Source organism: Heterodontus francisci, chromosome 8 (genome assembly GCF_036365525.1).
Source record: "Heterodontus francisci isolate sHetFra1 chromosome 8, sHetFra1.hap1, whole genome shotgun sequence".
In the NCBI taxonomy this organism is placed as follows: domain Eukaryota; kingdom Metazoa; phylum Chordata; class Chondrichthyes; order Heterodontiformes; family Heterodontidae; genus Heterodontus; species Heterodontus francisci.
This window is the reverse complement of record NC_090378.1, coordinates 51,157,053-51,181,252: the sequence shown is the minus strand read 5'-3', so window position 1 is coordinate 51,181,252 and position 24,200 is coordinate 51,157,053. Positions and strand designations below refer to the sequence as shown.

Sequence of the window (24,200 nt, the reverse complement as noted above, 5' to 3'; positions counted from 1 at the left end):
TTCCTCGCCAGTCCAGAGCAGATGTCCCGAACTCTGGCACCGGGCAGGCAACACAACCTTCAGAACTCTCACCCTTGGCTGCAGAGAACAGTGTCAATCCCCCTCCCTACACTGTCCCCGACTACCACTACTTTCCCTTTTGCTCCCCCCACTTGAAAGACTTCCTGTACCATGGTGCCATGGTCAGTTTGCTCATCCACACTACAGCCCTCACTCTTGTTCAAACAAGCTGCAAGAACCTCCAACTTGTTTCCACTCCCACCTTCTCAATCCCCTTACCTGCCTGACTTGCTGTCACACCATCCTGTCTCTGATCACTGACCAAAACAGATGACTCTACCCTAAGGGGTGTGACTGCCTTCTGGAACAAAGTTTTCAGGTAACTTTGCCCCACCCTGATGCATTGCAGTGTCTGCAGCTCAGCCTCCAGCTCAATGACTCTGAGCTGAAGCTCCTCAAGCCGCAGACACTTACTACAGACGTGATTGCCATGGATCGCCGTGGCATCCAGGAGCTCCCACATACTGCAGCCGCGACACATCACCTGCCCTGCCATCTTTCTGATGTTAATTTAATTATTTATTTTTTCTTAATTAATGTATAGTTCCCCTCCTTACTGAATTCCCTCACTTACCAAACTCCCTTCTTCACACTCTGTGCCCTCCAGCAGCAGTCATTGCAGACAAGCAGCACTAAGAGTCCCCTGAATTTATACTCTCTGAAAATAATGTCAGCTTTGCTAGAGCTCAGAAACCAGTTTAAGATAGCTACCGAATTAACTAACTACAGCTACTCAGAGCTTGTATATCCTGTTTAAAACTGTAAGAACTTGCCTCTTAACTTAAAAAGTAATTTTAGTTAATTGCTAGATGTAAACAAGACAAAAACTACACTTTAGAGAGATTAACCCTTAAAATCCAATCACTTACCAAACTCCCTTCTTCACACTGTGCCCTCCAGCAGCACTCTTTTCACATCAGCATCAAAATCAGCCATGGTGCAGTTGCTGCCATCTCGCCTCTGAGTCAGAAGGCAAGAGTGAAGAGGCTGAAGCACAGTACTGAAGGAGTGCTGCACCATCGGAGGACTCATCTCACCTCTCAGATGGATGCAAAAGATCCTAAGGTACTATTTAGAAGAGGAGAGTTATCCCCGGTACTGGACAATAGTTATCCCTCAAATCAACATCACAAAAACAGATTACCTGGTCATTATCATATTGCTGTTTGTGGGAGCTTGCTGCGCTACCTATATTACACCAACAACTATACTTCAAAAAGTACTTAATTAGCTGTAAAGAACTTTGGGATGGTCTGTGGTCATGAAAGGTGCTATATGAATGCAAGTTTTTCTTTTTTTCTCACAATCCTACTGCATCAGAATTTTATCATTTAGTGCCTTACTGGAGGGGGAAACAGCGACCGCTGATAAATCAGAGCAGGGGAAAGAGCAAAACTGATTGGAGGCAGCAACAGCGGGAGTGGCTGATAAGTCAGAACAGGGGAACAGCGGACCTTCCATGGCGTTGCCAATAAAAACCAAGGAGTAATGTCAGAGGACAGCAGGTAGGTGATTGGTTGGTGATTTTTAAGGTTTTTTTCTCTCAAAACAAGAGCAGTGGTCTGGAAACCATGAAGTATTGTATTAAATTTACTGCTTAGATTAATTAATAAAATTTTAATTGAGGGTAACTGAATTAATAAGACACACAGCAGGTCTAGAGACATTAATTAAAATGAATAGTTTATACAAGGTACTAACTAAATTATTCAATAGGCAATAGAGTTTTTTTTTAGATCATGAATGGACAGCTCGAATCTGTTGCTTGCAATTCCTGCGCCATGTGGCCACTTCAGGACACTTCACGTGTCTTGGGGGACCCCGTGAGTAGTAAGTGTCTCCAGCTGCTAGAGCTCGAGCTCAGGATTTCTGAGCTTGAAGGGCAGCTGGAGTCACTGCGGAGCAACAGGGAAGATGAGAGCTTCCTATATCGCATGTTCCAGGAGGTGGTCTACCCACAGGTAGGGAGAGTTCAGGATACTAGATGGGTGGCGGTCTGGAGGAGGAAGAAGCAGGAGTTGCAGGAGTATTTGGGTGTGTGCCATTCTCAAACCGGTACCAGCTTTGGAGTCTGAGCAATGCCTTGGAGGAATGCAGTCCAGACCATGGCACCAATGGGCAAGGGACTGCACAGGAGGGAACAGTAAAGAGTAGAAATGTAACTATTATAGGAGATTCCACAGTTGGGGGCAGACAGGCATTTCTGCAACCATCATCGTCAGTCCTGCATGGTATGTTGCCTCTCTGGTACCAGGGTAAAAGACATCATGGAGAGGGTGCAGGATATTCTCCAGGGGGAAGGGAGTGAGCCAGAAGTTGTGGTACACGTCGGTACCAACAACAGAGAGAGCAGGTATTGAGATCCTACAGTCAGATTTTCAGGAGCAAGGAGGAAGTTAAAAGTCGGACCTTGAAGGTAGTAATATCTGGATTACTCTCAGTGCCATGCACTAGTGAGAGTAGAAGTAAGAAGATAGGGAGAATCAATGTGTGGCATGAAGCAATGGTGCAGAAGGGAGGGCTTCAGATTCTTGTGACATTGGGACCAGTTCTGGAGCAGAAGGCACCTATTCAAACGGGACAGGTTGCATCTCAACAGGATTCAGCCCAATGTCCTCACAAGGAGGTTCACTAGTGTGGTTAAGGAGGGTTTAAACTAAATTGACAGGGGGATGGCACCAGAATATAGAAGTAGAAAGGAGGAATAAAGTGCATAAAGGAGTGAGAGTGTTGGATTGTACTAGAGAAGTAAGTAGTACCATATTATATAGCAGCAGACTAAGAAGGACTATGAGGAATACAAAGATAGTTTTACAATGCACTTATATAAATGCACAAAAGCGTGGTGAATAAGTTTGGTGAGCTGCAAGCACAAATAATGGTTTAGGAATATGATGTAGCTGCAATAAGGGAAACATGGCTTAAAAATGGTGAGGACTGAGCACTTAATACTCAAGGATACAAAGTGTTCAGAAAAGATAGGGAAGGTAAGAAGGGAGGTGGAGTGGCAGTACTAATTAGGGAAGACATTGCAGAGTTGAGAAGCAAAAAGGGTATGAGCACACTACTGAAGGTATTCTATAGGCCTCCAAATAGTGGGAAAGAGATACAGGAGCAAATCTGCAGAGAAATCACAGAGATGTGCAAGAACTATACAGTGGTGATATTGGGGGAACTTAATTACCCAAATATCGATTGGGATAATGTTCGAATAAAGAGTAAGGGGGTGGGGGGGAATTTCTGAAATGTTTTCAGGAGATCTTCTATGACCAGTATGTTCTCAGTCTAACTAGGAAGGAGACATTGCTGGATCTTGTGCTGGAGAACAGGTTGGGCAAGTGGAACAAGTGTCTGTGGGGGAACACCTGGGTAAGAGTGATCAGAACAATCTAAAGTAGAACTTCTAATTTGGAAGAAGGCTGACTTCAGTGGGATAAGAGGTGATATAGTCAGGGTAAATGGAACCAAAAACAAAAGCTGGGAAATTACGCTGAAATTTTATAAAGCTCTGGCTAAGTCACAACTACAGCACTGTGTCCAGTTCTGGTCACCGCACTTTAGGAAGGATGTGAGGGTCCTTGAAAGGGCGCAGAGGAGATTTACCAGAATGGTTCCAGGGATGAGAGATATTAGCTACAAGGTTAGGTTGGAGAAGCTAGGGTTGTTCTTTTTGCAGCAATGCAGATTGAGGGGATGTTTGATAGAGGTGTACAAGATTATGACAAGTTTAGATAAAGTAGACAAACAAAAGCTGTTCCCACTATCTGGTGGCACAAGGACTAGAGGACACAGATTTAAGGTTTTGGGCAAGAGATGCAGGGGAATGCGAAGAAGAACATTTTTTTTTTTACACAGCAACATAGTGGCCAGGAACTCGCTGCCGACGAGGGTAGAGGAAGCAGAGACAATGAATACTTTCAAAAGGAAATTGGATGGGCACTTGAGGGAAATAAACTTGCAGGGCTAAGGGGATAAAGCAGGAAAATGGGATTGATTGGATGGCTCTACAGAGAGCCAGCATGGATTCAATGGGCCAAATGGCCTCCTGTGTCAAAATGACTCTGCTTGAGCACAAAAATCAAGGCTGACACTCCAGTACAGTACTGAGGGAGCGTTGCACTGTCGGAGGTGCCTTCTTTCGGGTGAGACATTAAACCGAGGCCCCATCTGCTTGAGTGGATGTAAAAGATTCCATGGCACTATTTCGAAGAGCAGAGGAGTTTTCCCCAGTGTCCTGGCCAATATTTATCGGTCAATTGACATTGCAAAAAAAAATTATCCGGTCATTATCACGTTGCTGTCTGTGGGAGTTTACTGTGCACATACTGGCTGTTGCGTTTCCTGAATTACAACAGTGACGACACTCCAGAAGCACTTCATTGGCCATAAAGCTCTTTGATATATCCGGTGCTCATGAAAGATGCTATATAAATGCTAATCTTTCTTTTCTTTTTTTCTTTATGACTCTACGACCTAAAACTGTAGATGGGCACTTACAATCAGACATAATGCCCTAAGGAGAATTGTTAGTAAATGATATTTAATAATTACAGTTGAGTTTAAAAGAGGTGGGTCAGTCTACAAAACAATGGTGCTCTTCCTGTCAGCTGACATTTGGACCAATACTTGTTCTAATGTAGTAAAACATTGCAATAAGCATAAACTATACTCAAAAGATAAAGGTAATTTGCAATTGTGGTGACAGTAACAAATGATACAAACTAAAAAGTAAAAAGGCCAAAAAGGTGTACAGAACAAAATATAACAGCGGCTGCTTGACCAGTGAGATTGTAACAAACTTCTTCAATTTTCACAGTCCTCTGAACTTCTCTCATAATTTTCAACCTTGTAAGCTCGCACACAGAAATCATGTGTTGCATATGCAGCATTCAAGAGCTATTTTGATCTCCCAAAATCAGGTGACAATTTTTTTTTAAATGTAAAGAAAAAGGAAGTTATTTCATGTTAAAAAACCTTAAATGACAACAGAGCCAGAATATCTGCAATTCCTGAATGTCTTTACCAGCCACACTTTTAAAAGAAAAAGCCAAAGTTCTGACTTGTCGCTAGACATGCTAAATTCTGACCTCAGTCTACGTTCACTTAACAGCAATTAAATTTGTGATCCGAAAGGAACACAACAGCAAGCACTGTGCATTACATGATATACTGCTCTTGTGTAAAGCAAATTGACTTCCAAAAGCTGTTTCGTAAAGTGCCACATAACAGGCCTGGCAGCAAAGTTAAAGCCCATTGAATAAAAGAGAGACAGTGACAACATGGATACAAAGTTTGCTGAGTGACAGGAAACAGATAGTAGTAATAATGGTGAACAGTTGTTTATTTGGACTGGAGTAAGGTATAGAGTAGGGTTCCCCAGGGATCAGTACTAAGACCACTGCTTTTCTTGATCTATATTACGACTTAGACTAGGGTGTGCAGGGTACAATTTCAAAATTTGCACATGACACAAAACTTGCAAGTTGTGAACCATGAGGATATACCTCAAGACATAGACAAGTTGGTGGCATGCACAGCCACATGGCAGACAAAATTTAATGCAGAAAAGTGTAAAGTGCTACATTTTAGGAGGAAGAACGAGAAGGAGTAAAATAAAGGAAACAACTCTAAAGGAGGCACAGGAGCAGAGGGACCTGGGGCTTATACGTCCACAAATTGTTGAAGCTGGCAGGGCAGGTTGAGAAAGCTGTTAATAAGGTATACGAGATGCTGAGCTTTATAAATAGAGGCAGAGAGTACAAAAGCAAGGAAGTTATGGTGAACTGGTTCAGTCTCAACTGGAGTTTGTGCCAACTTTGGGCACCACACTTTAGGAAGATTGTGAAAGCATTAGAGAGGATGCAGAAAAGATTTACAAGAATGGTTCCAGGGATGAGAGGGCTTCAGTTACAGAGATAGATTGGAGAAGCTGGGGCTGTTCTCTTTAGAGAATGTTGAGAGGAGATGTAATAGAGTTGTTCAAAATCATGAGGGGTCTGGACAGAGCAGATAGGGAGAAACTGCTCCCACTGACAGAAGGGTTGAGAACCGGAGGACACCGTTTTAAAATGAATAGGAAGAGAACCAAAGGCGACATGAGGGAAAAAAATTTATGCGGCAAGTGGTTAGAAACTGGAATGCACTGCTCGAGAGTGTGGCAGAGGCAGATTCAATCATGGCTTTCAAAATTCTATTGGATAATTATCTAAAGGAAATAATTTGCAGGGCTACAGGGAAAAGCAGAGTGAGACTATCTGAGTTGTTCTTCTAGAGATAATAGAAAGTGCTGGAAATACTCAGCAGGTCTGGCAGCATCTGTGGAGAGAGAAACAGAGTTAATGTTTCAGATCTGTAACCTTTCATCAGAATTGGCAAAGGTTAGAAATGTAGCTGACATTGAGCAAGTGAAAGGGGGAGGGGGAACAACAAAAGGGGTCTGTGAGAGGGCAGGAGAGATTAAATAACAAAGATGTCATGGAACAAAGGCAAAGGGAGTGGTAATAGCCATAGTAAAAGACAAAGCATTTGTCCAGACAGTGTGTTAATGGCAGAACAATGAACAGCTCTGTCCAAAAGCAAAAACATGAAAAACAAGTTTAAGACTGGTACATGGTTAAAAAAAAAATCAAAATGGTGGTCATAGACTGAAGTTTAACTCAATGTTGAGTCCAGAAGGCTGTAGAGTGCCTAATCGGATAAGATGAAGTTTCTCGAGTTTGCGTCGAGCTTCAATAGAACACCACTGCAGAAGGCCAAGGACAGAAATGTGGGCGTGAGAGCACGGTGGTAAATTAAAATGGCAAGCAACCGTAAGCTTGGGGTTATGCTTGCGGACTGCGTGGAGATGTTCTACAAAGCAGTCACCCAATCTGCATTTGGTCTCCCTGATGTCTTCCAGAGAGCCGGCACAGACACGGAACGATTTTATTCGATATCAGTTGATGTACTGAGACAAAAATTTCAGGCAATCTGTTCCAAAAGCATCGCTTGCTGTAAAACACCGTTTTAGAAGGACAGAAGCTTTAAACTGTGTAATGCACTACTTGTCTGGAAATAAGGCTAGGCAGGAAGTTCTGTGTCCATATAAATGAGAAAATGGCAAAGAATAAACGCTGGCACTCAGATTTATTTAGCATCACCCAGGATAGAAGAAATAAACTTGAAAGGAATTGAATTATATGCGTACACATGCCGTTTCCCTTAAGTTAGAGACATTTATTTATGAAGTACCACAATAAGTTGCATCAATGTAACATATTCCTGATACAGTTCAAATCCTGCTGGCTTCGCCCTCCCAGTTGCAACAAAATAACTGCCTGGCCTACCCCATCTGAAGCTGTCTTCCGGCCTCTGAGCTGGCACTGCAATTCATCCAAAACCTCAACAAAATCGCACAGCTTCCCACAAACTACGCCCATAGGTTAGTTTCCTTGTCTCCGGTTGTTGCTGCCACACAGGCCCCAATACAAGGCGAACTTTACAGAAAAAAATTCAATTCCTCTGAACGACCGGAGCCGCATTTCTTCAGCGCCCCCTGTTTTTTTTCCCGAACAAATATCGTCCCAAACGTTGTAACAGCCCCAATATTTTAAATGAGCTTTTACCTGAGTGAGTGTAAACTGACCCGCCATGCTGTTTCCTACACTTTAGCCCATCATGCACTGAAAAAAGTTCGTGAACTTTAGGACCACAAATAAAACCTGGCACTGGATTTCCAGATGGAATAAACTTCCTGTAGCACTTTATCTCAGTGCAGTTTCCTAACCACTGTATATAAAAAAGAACGAATTTTCCCCCCTTCTTCAGCCGACGTCTGTACTTGAGGAGTAAACAAGGCCATCTTTTTTCATTTGTTTGATGGGATGTGGACATCACTTTCTAGGCCAGCATTTATTGCCCATCCCTAATTGTCCTTGAGTAGGTGGTGGTGAGCTGCCTTCTTGAATCGCTGCAGTCCATCTGGTGCGGGTACACCCACAGTGCTGTTAGGGAGGGAGTTCCAGGATCAACAATGAATGAATGATGATATATTTCCAAGTCAGGATGGTGTGTGGCTTGGTGGGGAACTTGTAGATGGTGCTGTTCCCATGCATCTGCTGCCCTTGTCCTTCTAGGTGGAAGAGGTCACGGGTTTGGAAAGTGCTGTCGAAGGAGGTGTGTTGCAGCGCATTTTGTATATGATACACACTGCTGCCAAGGTGCGTCAATGGTGGAGGGAGTGAATGTTTCAGGTGGTGGATAGGATGCCGATCAGGCCTACTTCTTTGTTCTGGATGGTGTCAAGCTTCCTGAGTGTTGTTGGAACCACTCACATCCAGGCAACTGGAGGGTATTCGATCACACTCTTGACTTGTGCCTTGTAGATGGTGGACAGGTTTTGGGGAGTCAGGAGGTGGGTTACTCACCGCAGAATTCCCAACCTCTGAACTGCTCTTGTAGCCACAGTATTTATGTGGCTGCTCCAGTTCAGTTTCTGGTCAATGGTAACCCTCAGGATGTTGATAATGGGGGATTCAACGATGGCATGTCGTTGAATGTCAAGGGGAGATGGTTGGATTCTCTCTTGTTGGAGATGGTCATTGCCTGGCACTTGTGTGGCATGAATGTTACTTGCCACTTATCAACCCAAGCCTGAATGTTGTCCAGGTCTTGCTGCACATGGACATGGGCTGCTTCAGTATCTGAGGAGTTGCGAATGGTACTGAACATCGTACAATCATCAACGAACATCCCTACTTCTGACCTTATAATGGAGGGAAAGTCATTGATGAAGCAGCTGAAGATGGTTGGGCCTAGGACACTACCCTGAGGAACTCCTGTAGTGCTGTCCTGAGGCTGAGATCATTAGCCTCCAACAACCACAACCACCTTCCTTTGTGCTTGGTATGACTCCAACCAGTGGAGAGTTTTCCCCCGATTCCCATGGACATCAATTTGGCTAGGGCTCCTTGATGCCACTCGGTCAAATGCTGCCTTGATATCAAGGGCAATCACTCTCACCTCACCTCTTGAGTTCAGCTCTTTTGTCCATGTTTGGACAAAGGCTGTAATGAGATCAGGAGTCGAGTTGCCCTGGCAGAACCCAAACTGAGCACAGGTAAGCACGTTATTGCTGTTTAAGTGGCACTTGATAGCACTGTCAACGACACCTTCCATCGTATTGCTGATGGTTGAGAGTAGACTGATGGGGTGGTAATTGGCCAGATTGAATTTGTCCTGCTTTTTGTGGATAGGACAAAGCTGGGCAATTTTCCACAATGTTGGGTAGCTGACTGTGTTGTAGCTATACTGGAACAGCTTGGTTAGGAGCACGGCTGGTTCTACAGCCCAAGTCTTCAGTATTACTGCCAGGATTTTGTGAAGTGATTTATGACTTTAACACCTTATAGAGACTAAACCAAATCAGGAGCACATCCCTATGAATCTCTTTTAATTAAGTTCAAACCAGACAAATTCTTATAGGCATTTATTTGGGTCCAAATAATTGAACTAGTTTTCCCTCAAGGAAAGAAAACTAACAGAGAATATTACCGTCTTATGCACAACCTATTTTTAAAATAGTTATGGCTAAGTCATAAATATCCCGGATATTATAAGTGTCTGGAAAACTCTCTTCAATATGTATCTCTCCACTTAAAGAGACGCAGAGAGGAGGTTCTTGTAGTTGTATACAGAATACTACATGAGACGATTTATTAACTTTTATATATTTATTAAAGAATTTAACATGCAATACACTTTTAAGTGGATAAGTATATCACAATATCAAATATTACTAAGAGATGTAACACATAATCTTATTTCTAACATAGAATCCAAAAGTTTAACCCTGCTAATGTTATAGCAAAATATCTTAGAATATCCATCAAAATTTAAAGTAAACTTTTACCTTCAATTCCCTGAGTAAGCCATAGGGTGAGAAGTATTGTTGAGAAATTCAACACTTCTAATTTTTGCTTCAGAACCCTTCATGCTTATACTGTTTCTAAGGTACCATCTGACCTTTTAGCATGCGGGTGTAACCTTTCTGTGTGTGTTTTTCCTGCTTTTAAGATCCATGTTTGGAAGTATCATTAACTAACATCTCTACTTAATGTTTTGCTGGAATTCCCCTGCTCTTGAACTGTGAGCATTTATCTGGTCAAAATGTTTATAATTGTGTTTACTTGACCTCTTGTTCCTGTAAGGACTATTCCATTTATTGTTTTATTATCTATAATTGCCTTTTTTATGGTACTTGGAACAACTTTTTGAGTTGAACTGTCTACATCACCAACACTATCAATTAAGTTTATTGCTACCTCTTACTAACGTCACAAAGGATATTTCAATGTGTGTTTATCCTCCAATTCCCTGGCAACGGAAACACTGAAATGGACTTTCCAACTTAAAAGGTGTTTCTGGTTCACATTGTATTGTAACAGGGATCTTGAAAGACCTTGAAATTTCTAACTCTACCTTCTTAAAGGGGAATTTCAGGGAGTCTTGAAAACTGACCATTTGTTTAATCTTTAATTCTAAAAGGTATAATATATTAATTATATCTAAATTCTACCTAATTAAGCCTATTATACCTATATTCCATCACAGTTGTCAGGACCTTAGCCGTTGCTGTATCCTGTGCCATCAGCCATTTCTTGATATCACATGGAGTGAATTAAATTGTCTGAGGATTGGCATCTATGATGCTGGGGACCTCAGGAGATGGCCAAGATGGATCAACCACTCAGCACTTCTGGCTGAAGATGGTCGCAAATGCTTCAGCCTTTTTTGCACTGATGTGCTGGGCTCCCCCATCATTGAGAACAGCGATATTTGTGGAGCCTCCTCCTCCTGTTAGTTGTTTAATAGTCCACCACCATTCATGACTGCAGAGCTTGATCCGATCCATTGGTTGTAGGAGCGCTCAGCTCTGTTTATTGTACACTGCTTCAGCTGTTTAGCATGCAAGTAGTCCTGTGTTGTAACTTCACCAGGTTGACACCTCATTTTTAGGTATGCTCAGTGCTGCTCCTGGCGTGCTCTCCTGTACTGTTCATTGAACCAGGCTTGATCCCCTATCTAGATGGTAATGGTAGAGTGAGGGATATACGGGTCATGAGTTTATAGATTGTGGTTGAATACAATTCTGCTGCTGCTGATGGTCCACAGCACCTCATGGATGCACAGTTTTGAGCTGCCAAATCTGTTCTGAACCTATTCCATTTAGCACAGTGGCAGTGCCACACAACATGATGGAGGGTATCCTCAGTGTAAAGACAGGACGTTGTTTTCACAAGGATTGTGTGGTAGTCATTCCAGCAATACTATCATGGACAGATGCATCTGCAACAGGTAGATTGATGAGGACAAGGTCTAGTACCTTTTTCTCTCTTGTTTGTTCTCTCAACACATGCCGCAGGCCCACTCTGGCAGCTATGTCCTTCAGGACGCAGCCAGCAGTGCTTCTACCAAGTCACTCTTGGTGATGGTCATGGAAGCCCCCCATCCAGCGTACATTCTGTGCGGTTGCCACCCTCAGGTCTTCTTCCAAGTGGCGTTGGACGTGGAGGAGTACTGATTCATCAGTGGAAGGAGGACTTTAGGTGGTAATTGGCAGGAGGTTTCCTTGCTCGTGTTTGACCTGATTGCATGAGACTTCATGGGGTTCAGAGTCAATGTTGAGGACTCCCAGGGCACTCCCTCCCAACTGTGTACCACTGTGCCGCCACCTCTAGACTCTAGTGGGTCCTTCCTGCCGGTGGGACAAGACATACCCAGGAACGGTGATGGTGGTGTCTGGGATATTGGATGCAAGTAATGTTACCCTGAGTATGACTATGTCAGGCTGTTGCTCGACTGGTCTATGGAACAGCTCTCCCAATTTTGGCACAAGCCTCTAGATGATAGTAAGGAGGGCATTGCAGGGTCAACAGGACTGGGTCTGCCATTGTTGTTTCCAGTGTTGAGGTCGATGCCGGGTTTTCCGTTTGGTTTTATTCCTTTTCAACTTTTGTGAAGCGATTTGATATAACTGAATGGCTTGCTAGGCCATTTCAGAGGGCTGTGGGTCTGGAGTCACATGTAGGCCAGACCAGGTAAGGACAGCAGAGTTCCTTTGCTAAAGGACATTTGTGGACCAGATGGATTTTTAGGTCAATCGATGGTAGTTTCATGGTCACCATTACTGAGTCTTGATTTCAATTCCAGATTTTTATTAATTAATTTAATTAATTGAACTTAAATACTGCCTTGGTGGGATTTGAACCCTTGTCTGCAAAGTATTAGCCTGGGTCTCTGGATTACTAGTCCAGCGACATTACCAGTTTGCCACCATTTGGTGACCTGGCGATAATTTATCTCTCAACCTTTCCTGCTGCAGTGAACGTCTCACCTCCTGACTTCCCAAAGCCTTTCCACCAACTACAAGGCACAATCAAGACTGTGATGGAATACTCCCCACTTGCCTGGATGATTGCAGCTCCAATAACACTCAAGAAGTTCGACATCATTCAGGACAAAGCAGCCCATTTGATTGGCGACCAATTCACCACCTTAAACATTCATTCCCTCCAACACCAGTGCACCATGGCAGCAGTGTGTACTATCTACAAGATGCACTACTGCAGCAACTTGCCAAAATGTCTTCAACATCACCTCCCAAACCTATGCCCTCTACCTCCTCGAAGGACAAGGGAAGCAGACACTTGGGAACACCATCACCTCTACATGTTTCCCTCCAAGTTACACAATATCCTGACTTGGAAATATACTGCTATTCCTTCATCATCACTGGGTCAAAATCCTGGAACACCCTACCTAACAGCACTGGGGTGTACCTTCATCACTTGGACGACAGTGGTTCAGTGCCCTTCTCAAGGGCAAGTAGGGAAGTGCAATAAATGCTGGCCTTGCCAGCGACGCCCACATCCCATAAACAAATAAATCAAAGAGTTTTCTTCTCTGCCAGCTTGGTAGTGGCAGTCCCTGGCTTCTGCTTCAAAAGGTTGTTGATTCAGAATTTGATCATATCCTTTAAGCTGACACCTCAGTGCAGTACTGAGGAAATGCTACATTGTTAGAAGCACTATCTTTTGGACAAGGTGGTAAACCAAGGCTCCATCAGCTTGTTCAGGCAGATATAAGAAACCACTTGACAGTACTTAAGGAAAAGCAGCCACGGTCAACTGATGACCTGGCAAGCATTTATCTCTCAACCAATACCACCAAATGAGATTAATTAGTTGCTTATCTCTGCTGTTTGGGGGACCTTGCTGTCACATTTGTCTATTCTGGGTACTGCCTGTGCGGACTTTGCAAGTTCTCCCTGTGACCGCGTGGGTTTTTGCTGGGTGCTCCGGTTTCCTCCCACAGCCAAAGACTTGCAGGTTGATAGGTAAATTGGCCACTATAAATTGCCCCTAGTGTAGGTAGGTGATAGGGAATATGGGATTGCTGTAGGGTTATTATAAATGGGTGGTTGTTGGTCGACACAGACTTGGTGGGCCGAAGGGCCTGTTTCAGTGCTGTATCTCTAAAAAAAAATAACCACAGAAATTAAACTTCAAGGGCTAAAAATCCGATAGCCTCTGAAAACTGGGGTGAGGATTGCAATGCTCAATTTACCCACGCCCGTTCAAAGTAATACAGGCAACATTTAAACTTCGTGCTGCCTGCTAATTTAAATGATAGCAGCATGAAGCCCAGCACTGAATGTGGTGTTGAGTAGCTGCATGCCTCAGCAGGGGGCCCAAGTTTGCACAAGGCTAATACCACCTAAAGGTAATACAAGAGCAAAGTACTGTGGATGCTGGAAATTTGAAATCAAACAGAAAATGCTGGAAATACTCAGCAGGCCTAGCAGCATCTATGGAGAGAAAAACAGATTTCGCATTTCAAGTCGAACGTGATGACAAAGGGTCATCATCTGACAAAGGGTCATTGACCTGAAACATTAACTCTGTTTCTTTCTCCACAAATGCTGCCAGACCTGCTGAGTATTTCCAGCATTTTTTGTTTTTATATCACTTATAGAGGAATTACATTCTGGCTGCAGCAGGTATTGGAAGTTGTTGTAGAAAAATGTCTGACCTACAGGAAGAGTGAAGATAGAAGAACATAGAAGACAGTGGACTGCCAGATTTTCTGATGCAGCACTCGAGGCCATGGTGCAGAAAGTGGACAGGAGGAGAGATTTCTTGTATCCACATGGGGTCGGGAGGCTCTCCAGACAAGCAGTTCGAAGGGAATGAGAGCAAATAGCCACGAGGTCAATACAAACAGTATCACCCCAAAGATCTGACGCAAGAAGTTTAATGACCTCACACAAGTGACCAAGGTCAGTAAATTAATCTTCAAATGCCATTTCCTTACAACTTAATCATGAGCCTCACACACTGCTCAATTCAGCACACCCCCTTCACTTAACCACCAATGTCTATCAAGCATGACTCTTACCTCACATTCATAGCTCACCTCACCCTCACATACTTAGCACTGCTGGAAGCCTCATAACCACATCTCACAGCTTGGAGAAACTGCCAGCTATTCAACCAGGACAGATACATGATCCAAACACATTGTTCCATAATCACTGATGCTGTTCCCTCTTTCTTGTAGGACAAGATGGCACATAACCAGAGAGGGGACAGGCACAGCTGCATGTCCTCACCCCCATGTAGAAGACAGTGGTCACCATAATTGGAGCAGCCTTCACTGAGGCCGGAACCAGGATCAGACTGAAACCAAAGAAGATGACAGTATGTTCCTGCCTATTCCAACTTTTCAAATCCCACTTCCCCCTCATCCCACAATCTCTTCAGATGTACAAGCTATACATGGTGTAGGCATGCACCTCTTCTGCCCCAACCCCCACCACAAAGCCCTTGTGCCTTCCTCCTTTCAGATGCCCAAGAACTGCCACCTGATCAGGCATGAAGGTGAAGAGGAGCAGGACACTGATGATGCAGAAACACCATCACTCAATGTCACAGCCACCAGCACAGGTACTGACACTGCTCCTACTTTAGCGAGTTGCATCGAGATGGTATTTGTGCATGGTGAATCACCAGGCAGCAATGACCTGCAGCCAGGACAGGGGGAGAGGGTTGTACTGGTGCCAGCTTGCCAGAGGGTGAGATCACAAACAGGTTATGCTGCAGAGGACTCAGATGAGGATTTCTATGGACAGTGTACAGAAAAAGGCTGATAGGCATGAACACAGAAATGCTTGGTGTATTGGCAGGCATACCAGAAAGCCAGCTGTCACCATCAAGAAGCATGGAGGAGTCCAGTTCCAACTTGGCACAGGGCTTTGCTCAGAGCCTGGAGCCCATGCTTCCCAGTGTGAAAGTGGTGGCCAACTTGTGGCCCCAACCATGATATAGTGTCTGATGGACAATGTCTCAGCTTCCATTGCAGCACAAGCAGAAGCCACCCAATGTCTGAGTGCTCAGTGGAAGCTCAGACCGAGGTCATGAAATCTCAGCTTGTCACCAAGCAGGCTCAGACTGCTGCCATCATGGCTGTAGATCTCAGTGCTCAAAGGGGTATGGAGGCTCTCAAAGCAGTCAAACAATCTGTGCTCCAGCAGATTACTAGGATTGTTGCGGCAGTGGCGCTTTGGAGCATGGACCTGCTGTCCTCTCTCAGGATGACAGCATTTGTACTCCCACGCTGCCACTCCACCAGTGCCCCTGCTGTTGCCTGTCAGCCAGCCAAACCTGACTGCTGCCGCCCATGCCAAGGGGGTGAAGTCCGAAGTCAGGCCTTCCAGGACTAGAGCTATTTGAGGGCATCCTGCAAGGCCATCTGCAGTGTTCCCCCACTGAAAGTCAGCAGCTTTCCACCAGCCATTCTGCAGCCACTTGGGTAGCACTGTGTAGGAGCACTATGACTGGCAAACACAGTTGTTCCCTACTCCCATGCCTCCCATTTTAAAACTAGTATTTTTTCTTCCAAGTTCAGTCTCCTTGAGTTATATCCAATTACTTGAATCATTAAGTAAAGAGCTTGCTTTCAAAGTTTTAAAAAAACATAGGAAGTGTTTTACTGGGTAGTCCAGGATGAATTTCCCTCTGATTTTGTCTCTTTACATTTACCTAATAACTTGCCTTGATAAACCCAGGATGTTCATGTGCAGAGAATCATAAGTAGGAACCCACATCCTCATAATACTTGACACAACTACTTTGGTACATCAACAAACTGCGCTACCCTGGGTCCTTGATTCTACTCCAATTGTTCTTCAAGCAGGCTCGAGTAAGGTCTTTGCTCAGAATAAGTACATATGTATTCACAATGTCAATGGTGAACTAAGACAGATCTAAAGGTGGCACCAGGAGTTAGAAAAGAAAATTATGTGTAAGTGAAATTTAAAGGAATGGGAACAATTAAAGGGATCACAATTGCGGTGAAAAATTCAGCCAACTTCTGGAAGGTCTTAAAAAGATCTCATATTTTGTTGTCAAGAAAGGGCATTTCGAAGTGCCAGCTCAATTTGAAGGGAAAGACAGCCCTAGCTGCGGGAATGATTCTGCAGAAAAATAATAGATCACTAAGCACCTGACCCTTGATTGATGAGCGCTGAAGTTGAGGTGATGCGGCATAGTTGCTTACAAGTTGGGTTACCCTTTGTGCCAAATCCATGGCACCATTGCTTAGGGAAGCAAGAACACAGGAATATAGGTAGGCCATTCAGCCCATTGAGCCATTCAGTATGATCCGGGCTGATCATCTATTTCAATGCCTTTTTCTCACACTATCCCCATATCCCTTTATGTCATTGGTATTTAGAAATCTGTCAATCTCTGCTTTAAACACACTCAATGACTGAGCTTCTGCAGCCCTCTGGGGTAGAGAATACCAAAGATTCACAACCCTCTGAGTAGCGAAATTTCTCCTCATCTCGGTCCTAAGTGGCTTCCCCCTTATTTTGAAATTGTGTCCCCTGGTTCTATTCTCCCGAACCAGGGGAAACATATTACCTACATCTACCCTGTCTATTCCTTTAAGTATTTTGTAGATTTCAATGAGATCACCTCTCATTCTTCGAAACTCTAGAGAAGACCTGACCCAGTTTCCCCAATCTCTCTTCATAGAACAGTCCCACCATCCCGGGAACAAGTCTTGTGAACTGTCGTTGCACTCTCTCTATGGCAATAATATCTTTCCTAAGGTAAGGGGTCAAAACTGCACATACTACTCCAGGTGCGGTCTAACCAAGGTTCTACACAATTGAAGCAAAACTTTGCTACTCCTGTCCTCAAATTCTCTTGCGATAAAGACTAACATACCATTAGCCTTCCTAATTGCTTACTGCACCTGCATGTTAGCTTTCAGTGACTTATTGACAAGGCACCCAGGTCCCTTTGTACATCTACATTTTCTAATTTCTAACCATTTAAGAAATACTTCCTATCAAAGTGGATAACCTCACATTTTTCCACATTATATTCCATCTGCCATGTTCTTGCCCACTCACTAAGTCTGTCCAAATCCCCTTGAAGTTGCTTTGCATCTTCCTCACAACATACATTCCCACCTAGTTTTGTGTCATTTGCAAACTTGAAATATTACATTTGGTCCCCACATGCAAATCATTGATAAATATTGTGAACAGCTGGGGCCCAAGCACTGATCCCTGCGACACAGCCTGCCAACGCGAGAATGACCCGTTTATTCCTACTCTCTGTTTTCTGCCTGTTAACCAATCCTTAATCCATACCAGTATTTTACCTCCTATCCGATGTGCTTTAATTTTGCTAACCAACCTCCTATGGGGGACTTTATCAAAAACATTCTGAAAATCCAAGTATACTATATCCCTTTTATCAATTCTGTTACTCGCATCCTCAAAAAAACTCCAACAGGTTCGTCAAACATGATTTTCCATTCATAAATCCATGTTGACTATGCCCAATCAGATCATTATTATCCAAGTGTCCATTTATCACATCCTTTAGAATAAATTCTAGCATTTTCCCGATTACAGATGTATGCTAACAAGTCTGTAGTTCCCTGTTATCGCTCTCCCTCCCTTCTTAAATAGTGGGGCGACATTTGCTACCTTCCAATCTACAGGAACCGTTCCAGAATCTATAGAATTTTGAAAGATGATCACCAAAGCATCCACTATCTCCATAGCTATCTCTTTCAACATTCTGGAATGTAGAATATCAGGTCCTGGGGACTTATCAACTTTCAGCCTCATTAATTTCTCCAATACAACCTTCTTACTAATACTAATTTCCTTCAATTCCTCAGTCTCCCTAGTCCCTTGGATCTCTAATTTTGGGAGATTTCTTGTATCTTCCTCAGTGAAGACAGACACAAAGTAATCATTCAGCTTCTCTGCCATTTTTTTGTTCCCCATTATAAATTCTCCTGATTCTGCCTGTAATGGACCCACATTTGTCTTAGCCAAACATTTCCTTTTTACGTAACTATAGAAACTTTTACAGTTCATTTTTATGATTTATGCTCGTTTATATGCACATTCTATTCTCCCTTTCTTTATCAGTTTCTTGGTCTTCATTTGCTATATTTTAAAATCCTCCCAATCCTCAGCTTTACTACTATTTCTGGCAACCTTAGAGGCCTTTTCTTTCAATCTTATACAATCCTTAACTTCCTTTGTTATCCACGGTTGAGTGACTTTTCTTTTTGGGCTTTTGTGCCTTGAAAGAATATATAGTTGCTGTAAACTATGTAATAATTCTTTAAGGATTATCCATTGCCTATGTACTATCATACCTTTTAATGTTTTTTCTCAATCCACCTCAACCAATTTGCCCCTCATACCTTCATAATTTCCTTTGTTTAAATTTAACAACCTGGCTTCAGATTGAACTACCTCACTTTCAAACATAATGTAAAATTCAATCATATTATGGTCACATCATTTACAACAAGATTATTAATTAAGGCTTTTCTCATTACATAATACTAGATCTAAAATAGCCTTTTCTCTAGGCAGTTCAACACACTGTTCTAGAAAACCATTCCTAACATACTCCCGAAGCTCGTCCTCCACAGCATTAGTGCTCATTAGGTATACCCTGTCTACATGCAGATTGAGGTCTCGCATGATTAATGTATTACCCATGCTACATGCTTCTCTAATCTCCAGATTAATACCGTGTCCCACACTACCACTAATGTTTGGTGGCCTATAAACAACTCCTACCAATGTTTGCTCCCCCTTGCTATTTCTTAGCTCCACTTAAAACAGATTCCACATTTTGTTCTTCCGATCTGAGATTCCCCCCTTACTAATGTACTGATCCCATCCCTTATTATCAGTGCAACACCATCTCCTTTTCCTTTTTTCCCGCCCTTTCTAAATGTCGAATATCTTGAATATTCAGTTCACAGTCTTGGTCACCCTGTAGCCACATTTCTATAATGGCAATTAGATCATACACATTTACCTCTATTTAAGCCTTTAAATCATCTAGTGGGCCCACATCAGAGATGCCATCTATGACTCAGCAATGACCACCTTTGGCAAATGTGAGAAGCAGAATGCAGACTGGTTTCAATCTCACTTTGAAGAGCTGGAACCTGTCATAGCCGCTAAGCACATTGCACTGTTGTACTGCAAGCAAGTCCCCAGCGAGTTAACATCCGTAGCACTTAAAGTAGCCAGAAGCGCTGCACAAAGAACAGCCAGGCGCTGTGCAAATGATTACTGGCAACACCTATGCAGTTGTATTCAGCTGGCCTCCGACACCGAAACATCAGAGGAATGCATGATGGAATTATAGACAGCACCTTCCAAACCCGCGACCTCTACCAACTAGAAGGACAAGGGCAGCAAATGCATCAGAACACCACCAGCTGCAAGTTCTCTTCCAAGTCACACACTGTCCTGACTTGGAACTATATCGCTGTTCCTTCACTGTCGCTGGGTCAAAATCCTGGAACTCCCTTCCTAACAGCACTGTGGGTGTACCTACCCAACATGGACTGCAGCAGTTCAAGAAGGCAGCTCACCACCACTTTCTCAAGGGCAATTAGGGATGGGCAAAAAATGCTGGCCTGGCCAGCGATGCCCACATCCCATGAATGAATTAAAAAAAATTAAGAGAGCTTTTGGGCCAACCATCAAGTAGATCGCCCCCCCTCAAGTCTAAATCAGTCCAGATCACTGACCAACACAAGCAAATGGACCGCTGGGTGGAGCACTACCTAGAACTGTACTCCAGGAAAAATGTTGTCACCGATACCGCCCTCAATGCAGCCCAGTCTCTGCCAGTCATGGATGAGCTGGACGAACAGCCAACAAAATCGGAACTCAGTGATGCCATTGATTCTCTAGCCAGTGGAAAAGCCCCTGGAAAGGACAGCATTACCCCTGAAATAATCAACAGTGCCAAATCTGCTACACTCTCAGCACTCCATGAACTGCTTTGCCTGTGCTGGGATGAGGGAGCAGTACCACAGGACATGCACGATCACCCTCTAAAAGAACAGGGGTGATCGCAGTGACTGCAACAACTACCATGGAATCTCCCTGCTCAGTATAGTGGGGAAAGTCTTTGCTTGAGTCGTTTTAAACAGACTCCAGAAGCTGGCTGAGCGTTTCTACCCTGAGGCACAGTGTGGCTTTCGAGCAGAGAAATCCACCATTGACATGCTGTTCTCCCTTTGCCAGCTACAGGAGAAATGCCATGAACAACAGATGCCCCTCTACGTTGCTTTCATAGATCTCATCAAAGCCTTTGAGTGGCATGAAACAGGGCTGTGTTCTTGCACCTACACTGTTTGGGATCTTCTTCTCACTGCCGCTCTCACATGCGTTCAAGTCTTCAGAAGAAGGAATTTTCCTCCACACAAGATCAGATGGCAGGTTGTTCAACCTTGCCCGTCTTAGAGCGAAGACCAAAGTACGGAAAGTCCTCATCAGGGAACTCCTCTTTGCTGATGATGCTGCATTAACATCCCACACAGAAGAGTGTCTGCAGAGACTCATTGACAAGATTGCAGCTGCCTGCAACAAATTTGGCCTAACCACCAGCCTCAAGAAAACGAACATCATGGGACAGGACATCAGAAATGCTCCATCCATCAATATCGGCGACCACGCTCTGGAAGTGGTTCAAGAGTTCACCTACCTAAGCTCAACTATCACCAGTAACCTGTCTCTCGATGCAGAAATCAACAAGCGCATGGGAAAGGCGTCCGCTGCTATGTCCAGACTGGCCAAGAGAGTGTGGGAAAATGGTGCACTGACACGGAACACAAAAGTCGAGTGTATCAAGCCTGTGTCCTCAGTACCTTGCTCTACGGCAGCGAGGCCTCGACAACGTATGTCAGCCAAGAGCAACGTCTCAACTCTTTCCATCTTCGCTGCCTCCGGAGAATCCTTGGCATTAGGTGGCAGGACCGTATCTCCAACGCAGTAGTCCTCGAGGCGGCCAACAACCCCAGCATATACACCCTACTGAGCCAGCGGCGCTTGAGATGGCTTGGCCATGTGAGCTGCATGGAAGATGGCAGGATCCCCAAGGATGCATTGTAGAGCGAGCTCGTCACTGGTATCAGACCCACCGGCCATCCATGTCTCCGCTTTAAAGACGTCTGCAAACGCGACATGAAGGCCTGTGACATTGACCACAAGCCGTGGGAGTCAGTTGCCAGTGATCGCCAGAGCTGGCGGACAGCCATAAAGGCGGGGCTAATGAGTGGCGAGTCGAAGAGACTTAGCTGTTGGCAGGAAAAAAGACAGAAGCGCAAGGCGAGAACCAACTGTGTAACAGCCCCGACAACCAATTTTATCTGCAACGCCAGTGGAAGAGTCTGTCACTCTAGAATTAGGCTTTATAGCCACTCCAGACGCTACTTCACAAACCACTGACTACCTTTAGGTGCTTACCCATTGTCTCTCAAGACAGGGAGGGAGGGAGGGAAGGCGGGAAGGGAGGGAGGGAGGGAAGGAAGGCGGGAGGGAAGGGGGGGAGGAAGGGAAGGGAAAGGAAGGAAGGAAGGAATCTACCTTGTTGTGAATGCAGGTAGAGTGCCCCTAACTTTGTGTTTTTGACATTATTTTGCATTCTAAGCCTAGTTGATGCTCGCTTTTGTTGCGCCTGCCTTTTAATTGTGCTTGCTACTTTTCTACTTCCTATTACCAGCTTTACTTCCTTCAAAATTTGAGCTACCCCTCAGATTCCCATCCCCCTGACAAGCTAGTTTAAACCCTCCACAAAAGCACTAGCAAATCTCCCTGCGAGGATATTAGTCCCGGTCCTGTTAAGGTGTAACCCATCCATCTTGTACAGGTCCCACCTGCCCCAGAACCGGTTCCAATGCCTCAGAAATCTGATGCCCTCCCTTCTACACCAATTCTCCAGCCGAGTGTTCAATCAATCTTTCAATCCTATGCTCACTAGCATGTGTCACTGAGAAGGTGCAGATAAGTTTCAAGCTCAGCATTACTATCCTTGCATCTGCAAGCCCTTTGCTGTCAGGTAGTTGCACATGGCCTTACGCCAATTGGCACACTGTGGTGTCTGTCTCAGAGCTGACTCAGTTCCTGACAAGACAGATCCCCTTGGAAGTTCCTAGGTGGGTTTGCCAGAATCTGAGAAATAACTGGTGACATCTTGGCAAATGCAGCCAAACAGGCTCCGCTGGGTCCTGATCACCCTGCCATGCCCTCATTCATACAATTTCATACTGTACCATACAAGGTATGACATATTGTGTTTCAGAAGAACCTTCCAGTGAAATATTTATTCAAGCATTAGACATCTCAGTGACATGCAGGCTAGGGGTCTGCTGGCACAGCCACCTTTGGAAAATGGGACCTTCACCAACACCATGTCTGTTGAGGTGAGTTATGTTCGGGCCATAAATATAGAATAGTCACTAATATATCCAATTGAGAATTCAGGAGAAGCTTTTGAAAGCCGGTGCCAGCAAGGAAATTTATAAAAGCTTTTAAAAGACCTGAAAAATTTACCTTTAATATTTGCAGGCCTATTAAAAGCCCTCTGCCTGCAGGCTTTCCTGAGACTCCCTTCCTATCAGGTTCCATTAGTATGCTGGGGCCATGACATCCAACATTACAGGAATTGGCCCTTTGTCAGAACACAGTTCAGACAGGGTTTCGGATGGTCTTTGCCCAGGTGCTGGCCCGTCTTTTCTCTTTTGCATGCTGCCTGGCTGCTACATGTTTCTGGTATTCTCTAGTTGCTTTTATGCAATTGTACTTTTGGTTTATGATCTGAAGGCCAGCTGTTGGAATTTATTCTCCAAAGCTGCAGGGGGTGAATTTGGCAGCCTGGTGCTGGTGAACATTTCCAATTTGAAGAAACAGCAGTACAGAGGCAGCTTCTTTTTATGTTTTTACTTCAAATTTCTAATTTGTCATATAAGCTATTTTCACACTTTTTTCTTTCCATAGCCTCACTAAGATGATCTTCATATTTCCACTACCATAAAAGCTATTGACGCCATTATCTCTCTTCCTTCTCCCTCCTAGTTTGTTTTGTTCAGTCTGCTTAAGGGTCTCCTAATAAATTAATTATTTGTTAAGGACCACCATTAGGTCGATAATTGCAACGACGGTATAAAATTCCAGAATTCACACCTGAGCAGGTCCCTGTGCACCTGCCCACCCTGGAAATTATGAACATTGTGTAGCTTTGCAAAAAAGTAAATTACAGTTACTTATTGTGGCCAATTTTTGTAAATCAGTAATAATTCTTTACTTCCAAAACACACATTGAAACCATTTTATGAAATGTCCAGCCTTCTGTGAGGACTGCTATAATTAGGAGATTCAGCTGTAATTTGTTTTGCAACCAATTTTTAAACTGGGAAACAGAAGCACATAATTTCTGTCAGAGAGCAATTGCAGATTGATCTGACTAATGAAAATCAACCTATTCTTCCAAATTTAAATGCAAAATAACTCAGCAGGTGAATAAGGTTTGTAAATATAAATACAACATCACTATGCCAAAGAAAAAAAATGATTACTTTCTAGATTGTAACTTAAGTTTGTGGGAAAGAAATGTCTGTCTATTGCATACCTGTTCATCCTTTTTTAGACCACTCACATTTTTATATAACCGTGGTGTATTTTACCCTTAAAAATATTTGGCTGCTTCTTTCCTGCACGCACAAACATAATAAAAATTAAAACAAGATCCAAA

At 43.8% G+C, this 24,200-nt stretch overlaps 1 protein-coding gene across 3 annotated transcripts in view; it reads right to left on the bottom strand.

The window, feature by feature from the left end:
* eps15 (epidermal growth factor receptor pathway substrate 15) overlaps positions 1-7,718 on the bottom strand; it is a 217,462-nt gene extending 209,744 nt beyond the window's left edge. Inside the window, exon 1 of one of the 3 annotated variants that reach the window (XM_068037147.1) lies at positions 7,665-7,718. In XM_068037147.1, coding sequence (XP_067893248.1) covers positions 7,665-7,691 — 27 coding nt within the window. In that variant the 5' untranslated portion in view covers positions 7,692-7,718. Of the gene's footprint in view, positions 1-7,385; positions 7,570-7,664 lie in introns of those variants that run through there. The other 2 variants (XM_068037148.1, XM_068037145.1) reach the window with 2 other exon arrangements.
* Between the last annotated feature and the right edge of the window lie 16,482 nt (positions 7,719-24,200).